Here is an 8,815-nt window from a genome sequence, read left to right as displayed (position 1 = left end):
CACAAAGTGATAAATTTAAAGCGCCTTCTTGAAAACAGGCGTTTGTGGGCTACATCTTGCAGTCCCAAGGTTACTGATTGTACGATCCCGATAAGAGGGATTTCTACACAAGTCAAGATGTTCGATTTGTTGAGAATAGCAAATGATGCTTGCCCATAAGTGACTTTGTACTAGAAGATAGACAATGATGTATGCTCTAGGAAGAGATGTCTAAAATCCCATAAGCACAGAAAGAAAAAGTGATACTATCCAAAAAGCTATAAAGGTATATACTTGACACTTATTTAAAAAATAAATGAGACTCTCAATTTGAGTAACTCAAGACTCTCTTTATGAGTCCAAGCTAATCTATCTTGGAGCCTAATTCACTTGAGTTACAATCTCTCATTCTCATAATGTATCGTGTACTTGATTTGCGTTTTCTTAACACGGTATGAGAGCCATGGCCGAGGTAGTTGGCTAGTGTATGTGCACTTTTGTAATCTTCCTATCTCCCATTCTCTCCATCCCTCAAAATCTATCGAGCAAGTCCTCGCCCTTGCATTCCGTCACTGAGAGAGAGATCCCCGTATTCTGTGTTGCTCAAGCCCTTTTTATGGTCTGCTTGCTTTGATTCCATCCATTCGCGCATGTTCCCTTCTCCTCAGCGATCGGAGGGCTCGCCTACGGGGCCATTTCAAGCTTTTGCGCAGCAGGTGGTGGCTGCCTTCCACGGCATTTACTCAAGGGATCATCTGCTCCCAGCCTCGTCGCACGCCAAGTTTTTTTGTTGGCACAGCCCCGCAAGTGCGCCGAGGGAGCGCTTCAGTCAGAGGAAGGGGCAAGGGAGCGATGGACGAGTCCAAATTTCGCCTCTCAGAACAGTACATTCACCAACATCCAATCGTGGATGCCCAGACAAATGCTCACGGCAGCGGCAATGGAGGCTCCAAGCGTTGGAACACTGCCCTATCCAACATTGCTGAGATCCAGGGTGGTATAGATACCTTGCAGCGCCTACTTCTCAAGCAAACCGTCTACAAGGACGAGGAGGCCTTCTCCCAAGCTGCTTTCCACGCTAATCACGCCAAACATATCATGGCACAAGAGCGACGAATTTGTGCTTTGGAGAAAGAGCTTGATGCAGCCGTTGTATCAGCAGGTTTGGCTCGTGCCGCAGAGAAAAGATTGGCTGAGATTGCTCAACATTCAGCTGAAGCACGCACCCAAGAAGTGCTCCAAGAGTTGAAAAACAGTACTCAGGTGTTCAAATTGCACATGGAAGAGTTGCGTGCCAAGCACGAAGAGCTTTTGAAGAAAGAGGCTGATATTAAGGCTTGGCATGCACTTATTGATCAAATGGGTGGTACCAAGTTTAAGCGTGTTGAAACTTTAGACACTCCCACCCTTTATAATTGATGAAGTTGGGATACCCAATTACTTAATGTCAAAGAAAGCTTGACAAGACAAGGCCATGTACCTAGCAGTAGTAAAAAGCATGTACCACACATAGACAAAAGGGATAAGAAGTACAACAAAATCCAAGGAGCGTGAAGATAAAGAAGTCCAAGAAGATCAAAGATTGGAGCAAATGACCAAGAAGAAAGATCAAAGGTTACCAAAGAAACAACAAAACCCAAAAAAAAAAAAAAATTCCCAATTTTACAAACCAACAAAGTGTTTTGCAAAAAATTTCCCATAGAGGATCTCAAATTTCTTAAGTGGATCTGCTTCCCATAGTGGATGTAACAAACCCTACCAAAAATATCAAGTTTCAAGCTTGACTTGACTAAGGTTGCCAAAGAGCTAGTCTCTTAGTCCATGTTCACATGTAGGGAGGGCAAATGCCAGCAGATGTAGGAACTCATCATTTGAGGGGGGGTGTTGAGAATAGCAAATGATGGCCATTTCTACTCCTATGGATCCGAATAGGAAGGCTACGGCCCATGTAGATTCTCCAATGGCAGATGCTACCCACTATAAGAAATTGATTTGGCTTCTTAACACTTCAGTTGATTTGTGCCTTCCTATAGGTCTATTAGCTAGGTTCATAAGTGAACCCAAGTACATTGATAGGCTGTTATGAGGAATTTGTGATTCCTAATGGGGACCTCCAATCTTGGTATTCATTACCAAGCAGGTACTCAAGATTCCCTGTTGGTTCTTACAGGTAGGACGGATTTAAATTAGACCGAAGATGTTAACCAACAAAGGTCAACAACAAAATATTGTTTTACTTTGAGTGTAGGTGTTATCTCATGGAGTAGCAAGACGCAACCCATTGTTGCCCTTTCTTCCACAAAGGCAAAGTATAGAGCGATGCCTTTTACCACATGAGACAGTATGGCTTCGGAGGTTACTAGGAGAGTTTGGGTGTCCTCAAACAAGTGCTATGACACTTCATTGTGACAATGAGAGTTGCATTGGTTTGGCACAAAACCCAGTGTTTCATGCTAGGTCAAAGCACATTGAGATTCAGTACGATTTCATTCAAGAGAAGATCTTGGATGAGACCATTGATGTGGTTTACTACAAGATAGAGAATAATCCAGTAGATTTGTTTACGAATGTGCTTCCTCAACTTCTTCTTTAGCAACACTCCAGATCCTTAAACCTTATGCCGCGTCCAGGATCTGAGAGGGGGTATTAGAGATCAGCCATCCCCTGGACTAGCATCTCAAGTTACCAATGGTACAGTTAGTTCTCTTAGAGGTGCTCTCTAAGGGCATTATTCATTATTCCTATCAAATAGTTGGCATTTTCAGCAAGCATAGTGTATAGGCAATTCCATTATGCCAGCAATGATGCCATGTGGCAATTGGAGGATTTTATTCATTATTGATGTAGTCAGCAACTTTTTAATCAAGTCGACCAATTTTATTGGCCACCTGCATTATTTTATTGTATTTATTCCCTTCAATTTAGGCCTACTTGGCAGCTTGCCCCACTCACTTGCTTTGCAGGTGCTAGTGGGAGAGAGACAGCCCAAGGAGATACGTCTATGGCCCCTATATATCTACCCTCTTCATTTCAGTATTCATTGACTGCAAATTTCTACGTTCATGTGTCTCTTTTCTCTCTCCCTTTCTCTCGTGTTCACTTTTCTTTCGATCTTGTCCATCCACTTCCACATTCACTGCACTCTGACAGAGCTGTCCAACAATCAGTGGCTATCGTGGGAGTGGGCGAAGGGAGATGTCGATATGTGTTGTCCACCAAAGATGGATCCTAAGTACAATAACCATAAATGGGAATAGAGGTTGATGAAGAAAAGTGTTGAAAACACAAAAACGACCTACTGTAGATGCAAATGCAAATCAGGCCGATATTGGAAATTTAAGGATAGCATGCTTGAAACCAGAACACAACAGTTTCTATCTTATGGGACACAAAAACTCTCTAGGACTGCGCATTGTTTAATAAAACTTTTGGTACTTTACATGTTTTAGGGTTGTTTTGAAGAGCTAATTAGTTTGTAATGCATTTTTAGCTCAAGATCCCCTCTTAGACCCAAAATTGGAACCAAGAAGAGACTCAGAGAAAAGCTCAAGCCCATCTTCACCCCAGGGCAGCTAGGGCATCAGACAAAGGGTGTGCAAAGTGATCACCCCAAAGAGACCAAGGTATAAGACAAAGGGTGCTCATTGGCTACAAAGTGGTCTACCAACATCTGTAAAGGCAGATGGAATTGTGAGAGTGTGCAACCGAAGAAGAAACACGAAGAGAGAGAGAGAGAGGGAGGGAGAGAGAGAGAGAGAGAGAGAGAGCAGAAGGTGAAGGAAGAAAAACTGCACTGACTAAGATGAATGCTAAATACAAAGCTGTGGATTGACCAGTCCCTGCATGCAGCCCGGAGCGTCAATGAGGGCACTAGATCATGCCAAAAACAGTGGCAGCACCAATGCCAGAGTGGGAACGGAGGGAGAGTGCACTAAAACCTGAAAGACAGTGTAAGGGATTGATGGGGGGAGGGGGGAGGCTGGCTGGCTGCTATATATAGCCCCCAGCCTCAAAACTGGCCAACCTAGCCTAAAACTGGCCGAGTGCCCCATAATGTCCGACTTGCCCATAAAATGGGCCGATTGACTACTCCCAGGAGCTGACCGATTGGCCAAGTCAAGCTAACATCCCCTCTCAGATCCTGGGAGAGTTTGAAGAGCTAACAGTCGCATGTGATGAAGCAAAGAAGTCTGAGGCAAAGGCTTTGTGAAGAGATCAGCCGCATTGTCCGTCATGGAACAGTAGGCCACCACGAGCTCCGAATCCATGATCCACTCTCGAACATAGTGGTATTAAACCTCAATGTGCTTCATGCGAGCATGAAACACCAGGTTGTTTGCCAGAGCAAGAGCACTTTGGTTGTCTACAGGTAGCTTCGTAGGTCCTATCTGTGGGAAGCCAATCTCTGCCAACATACGAAGCCAAACTACCTCCATAGTGGTTGAACATAAGGCCCGATACTCAAGCCTCTGTAGAAGAAAGTGCCACAGTAGGCTACTTCTTGCTGCTCCAAGAGACAGCACTAGATCCAAGGATGAAAGCATAACCTGTAGTGGATCGTCTCGAATCCACATCACCTGCCCAATCAAAATCACTCCAGCCAGAAAGAGTGGTCCCATCTCTATACATGACCCCATAGGATCGAGTCCCCTGCAAATACCGAAGGACACGCAAAGCTACCCTCCAGTGATCCTGTGTAGGAGTCTGCATGAAAGAAGACAACAAAGCCACCACAAAAGAGATATCCGACCGAGTGTGAATAAGCTAGATAAGTGAGCCAATAAGGCACCTGTAATGGGTGGGATCAGTAAGGGAAACTCCATTTTCCAAAATCTTGACTCTAGGTTCATGGGGCATGAAATAGACTGACACTCAGCCATACCAAACTCTGAAAGAAGCTCAGAGATGTACATGTGTTGCAAGACAAAGATGCCCTGTGCCATCTGATAGGTCTCCAATCCAAGAAAGTGAAGGATCCTGAGATCCGTCATGTCAAACTCCTGTCGGAGAATAGACTGAGTGTGCTCCACCTATGAAGTGTCGCTCCCAATAATAATAGGATCATCCACATACAAGATTAGCAAAACACAAAGGTCACCCACAACCCGAAAGTGAAGGTTGGGGTCATGATCGGAGTGCTAACAAGCACACTGTAGAAAGAAGTAGTCAATCCACTGGTACCAAGCACAAGGAGCCTGCTTCAAGCCATAAAGGGCCTTCCGCAACCTATAGACATGAGCCTCCTTCCCCTGCACAAGAAAACAGGGAGGCTATGAAACATGGATATCCTCCTCAAGGATGCCATTCTGGAAGGCTGACTTGACGTCCATATGGTAAACAAGCCAACAGTGGTGAGCTGCAAGAGCCAAAATAACTCGAATGGTGGACATACGAGCTGTAGGAGCAAAGGTCTCAAAGTAATCCAAACCTTCCCGTTGTGCAAAACCCTTGGCAACAAGCCTAGCTTTATGCTTGTCCAAGGAACCATCTACAAGATACTTGGTCTTAAAGACCCATTTCACACCTATCACCTTCCGTTTTGTGGGACGTAGTATAAGCTCCCAAGTCTAATTTCGCTCAATGGAATCGAGCTGCTCTACCTGCATAGCCTATCTCCAAACATTCTATACAAGAGCCTCCTCAGCTCTGGAAGGCTTGGAATCCTGAAGAATCTCACACAAGAGCATAGTTCACAAAGAGTGAACTATCCCATTGGGCTATAATCGAGCTAATCTGCATGGACCTGTAGAAGAAACGGGAAAGTGAGTAACACCTAAATCCTGCATAAGCTGACGATACCACAAAGGAATCCTAAGAAACTCCTTCTACTGTGAGGGAGACCAAGTAGCCTCTAGAACCTACAAAGCACCTATCTATGAAAGGGACTCCCCCTCACCAAGGAAAGGTGGATCCTCCTCATCTGAAGAAGGCTCCCCATCGGATGGCTGTGGATCCCTAGAAGACTCTTGAGGGGAGGTGGAAGGGGTGGAAGTACTCGATGAAAAAGGAGTATCATTAGCCACCACAGGGGGAGAGGAAGCCATAGTAGAGGAAATAGAGGAAGGAGGGGGAAGATCCGAAGAAGATGAAGGGGTGCTAAGAGGCATCTTGGAAGAAAGAGAAGGGAGAGAAGGTGGGGGAGGCCATCGATGACAAAGAAGCCTGTAAGAAAACCATCAATCAGATCCTCGGAGGCTGAAGCCTCATTGAAAATCACATCCCTGCTCAACTCAATCATCCATGTCGTCAGGTCATAGAGCCGATATCCCTTCGTGGTCGTGCTATAGCCCATGAAGATAAGCCATCTCGACTTAGAGTCGAGCTTTGCCTTCCTCTTCTTCTTGTCCACATGGACAAAAGCATCACAGCCAAAGATGCAAAAGTGAGATATGGAAGGCTTCATCCCAAAGAAAGCCTCAAAAGGAGTCATGTCCTGCATTGCCGAAGTCGGAGAGCAGTTGCGTATATGCACCGCCGTAGCCACCATCTCACCCCAAAGGGAATGAGGAAGACTCCTATGCTCCAACATGGATCGGGTCATCTCCACCATGGTCCGATTCTCACGCTCCACCATACCATTCTCCAATGGTGTGGTCGGATGGGAATACTCCACCCGAATGATGTGATCCCTGCAAAACTAAGAGAAAAGGCGAGAAGTGAACTGGCCACCGTGATCAACTCAAACGCCACAAACTTTGAAAGAAGTCTGTGTCTCCACAAACACCTTCCACGCAGAAACGAGAGTACGCCTCACTCTTATACTCCAAGAAATAAGGCCACACATAACGACTAAAGTCATCCACAATCAGCATCAAATACTTGGCCTTCCCAAGGGAGGCCGTGCCCATTGGTCCACAAAGATTGGTGTGAACCAACTCGAGTGGTGAAGAAGCCCTCCTGGAAGCAACCTGAGGGTAAGACTGCCTATGTTGCTTGCCCCTCAAGCAGCTAGGGCATAAAGTGTGAAGAGGAGGGAAATCTAGAACTCCCTCCACAATCTTCCTCCTGGAAGCCCATTGAATCGCATCAAGGTTCAAATACCCGTAACGAGCATGCCAAAGCAGCCCAAGCTCGTGGGAAGCCCTCACAGCCAAGGCTGTGAGCTTATAGAGCCCACCCTCCTACGTGCCTGTCCAAAGAGTGTCACCTGTAGAAGCATCCTCCACTGTGACTACATCCTAGAAAATGAATCGGGTACCTAGCTGAGTAAGACCATGCACAGACAATAGGTTAAAGCCCAAATTAGGTAGATAAAGAACTTTGGCGAAAGAAGACCGCCTGTCTGAAAACATAGGTAAAGTCCCCACACCTCGAACAAGAATGGTAGAGTTGTCACCAATGGTGACAGTGCCCCCTCTTGAACAAATGTCCTAAATCCAATCCTTCTAGAAGGTCATATGAGAAGATGCTTCAGTGTCCACAAGCCAAGGCTTCTCCTGAGTGGTAGAAGCTAGGGTCGTATCCTCCTCAACAAAGACATTCACAAAAGTAGACTTTGCCGTGGCTGAGGCCGCCTTCGAGTCCTTCTCCTTGGGCTTCAGATGGGGGTACTTCTGCCAACACTTCTCCTTGGGATGAATGCCCTTCCCACAGTGTGGGCACTTGGGCTTCTTCTCCTTCACATCCTTCTTGTCCTCCTCTTTCTTGTCCTTGGCCTTCTGCTTCTGTTGTTTCTTCTTCTTGCCTCTGCTAGTACCTACAGTAAAAGCCTTGGTGAAGCCACTGGCACCCACCTCTCTGAGACGCTCGTCATGCTCCAAGACAAGCGGGAAAAGTTCCTCCCATAGGAGTTTGTCGTGGGTCCTCGAGGTGATGAGATTGGTATAGAAAACATCAAAACGGAGTGATGGCAGAGCTGAGTCAAGAGAATCATTGCCATATCCTCAGAAGAAATCACCCGAACAAGAGAGGCTAGCTCGCCTCGCATATCCTCCATCTTCGTGATGTGCTCCTTCATGGAAGAAGAATCATCAAGACTGAGCATCCGCAATTTATTCTCCAAAGAGATCTTGTGGATGAATGTCTTATGCTGGTACAAAGACGAGCGTCTTCAACCTATGAAGATAAACAAGAACAGAGTCGTGAAGACTCATAAAGAGAAAGGAACAGGCTCGAGAGTTCAGCCGATCCCACAAGGCTACACGGTCCATAGAGGTCCCATCAAAAGAATCCACCAAGGGACAATCAATGGGTGAAGAAACAAGCTCCCATAGGTCGAATGTGTCAAGGATGTACTCCACTTTGCATGACAAGAGGGAGAAGTTGGAGCCATCCAACTTGTCTTCCTTCGGAAAGGAAGGGAGTATGGGCACTTGAATCCAGGGAAGCAAGGAAGGCATATGGACATCTGAAGAAGTCTTCACACTGATGGAACCTTCACGGTAGATGAAACCCTTTGAGATACATGGGCTGAAGAAGAACGGGTACGAGGAGACTCCTCCCATCATCGATCACGAAACTCCTGATTATCCCGTCTCTGCTCAGAGGAATGATAAGAAAGAAGCTCATCCTTTGAGTCATCGAAGCCTTAAAACTGGTAAGATATCTTCAAAATCTACAAACACCAAACACACCAAACAAAGTTTGCCGATGCCGAGAGATAACCACCAGAGGGGTCACCAGTCACCAATCAGACTGCCAAACACAAGAAACTGAGATTGCCTAGCACCAGATGTTGTAAATGCAACTATTGATGATGCAAACGCATGAGGAGAAATTGCCAAACACCAAAATGCATGCTACTATGCAGTAGCCAACAAGAAAAAAAAGGGCTGCCAGAATAGCAAAATGCGAATGGGAGTGTCGCCCAACTGTAGATGAGGCCACCTTGTTGGAA

The 8,815-nt window shown here is 45.9% G+C and overlaps 1 protein-coding gene across 1 annotated transcript; it reads left to right on the top strand.

The window, feature by feature from the left end:
- Positions 1-831: 831 nt before the first annotated feature.
- LOC148037181 (uncharacterized) lies at positions 832-1,398 on the top strand. Its single transcript, XM_087677078.1, has one exon. It carries the CDS (start codon positions 832-834, stop codon positions 1,396-1,398), a length of 567 nt encoding a protein of 188 aa, XP_087533204.1.
- The last annotated feature ends 7,417 nt before the right edge of the window (positions 1,399-8,815 follow it).

Source organism: Lygodium microphyllum, chromosome 4, assembly GCF_053477565.2.
Source record: "Lygodium microphyllum isolate KBCC chromosome 4, Lygodium_microphyllum_v1.1.10, whole genome shotgun sequence".
NCBI lineage: Eukaryota > Viridiplantae > Streptophyta > Polypodiopsida > Schizaeales > Lygodiaceae > Lygodium > Lygodium microphyllum.
This window is presented reverse-complemented; position numbering and strand designations above follow the sequence as displayed.

What these genes read in the sequence shown, in the direction of transcription:
- LOC148037181 (XM_087677078.1), top strand. Translation starts at nt 832, where the DNA reads ATGGACGAGTCCAAATTTCGCCTCTCAGAACAGTACATTCACCAACAT.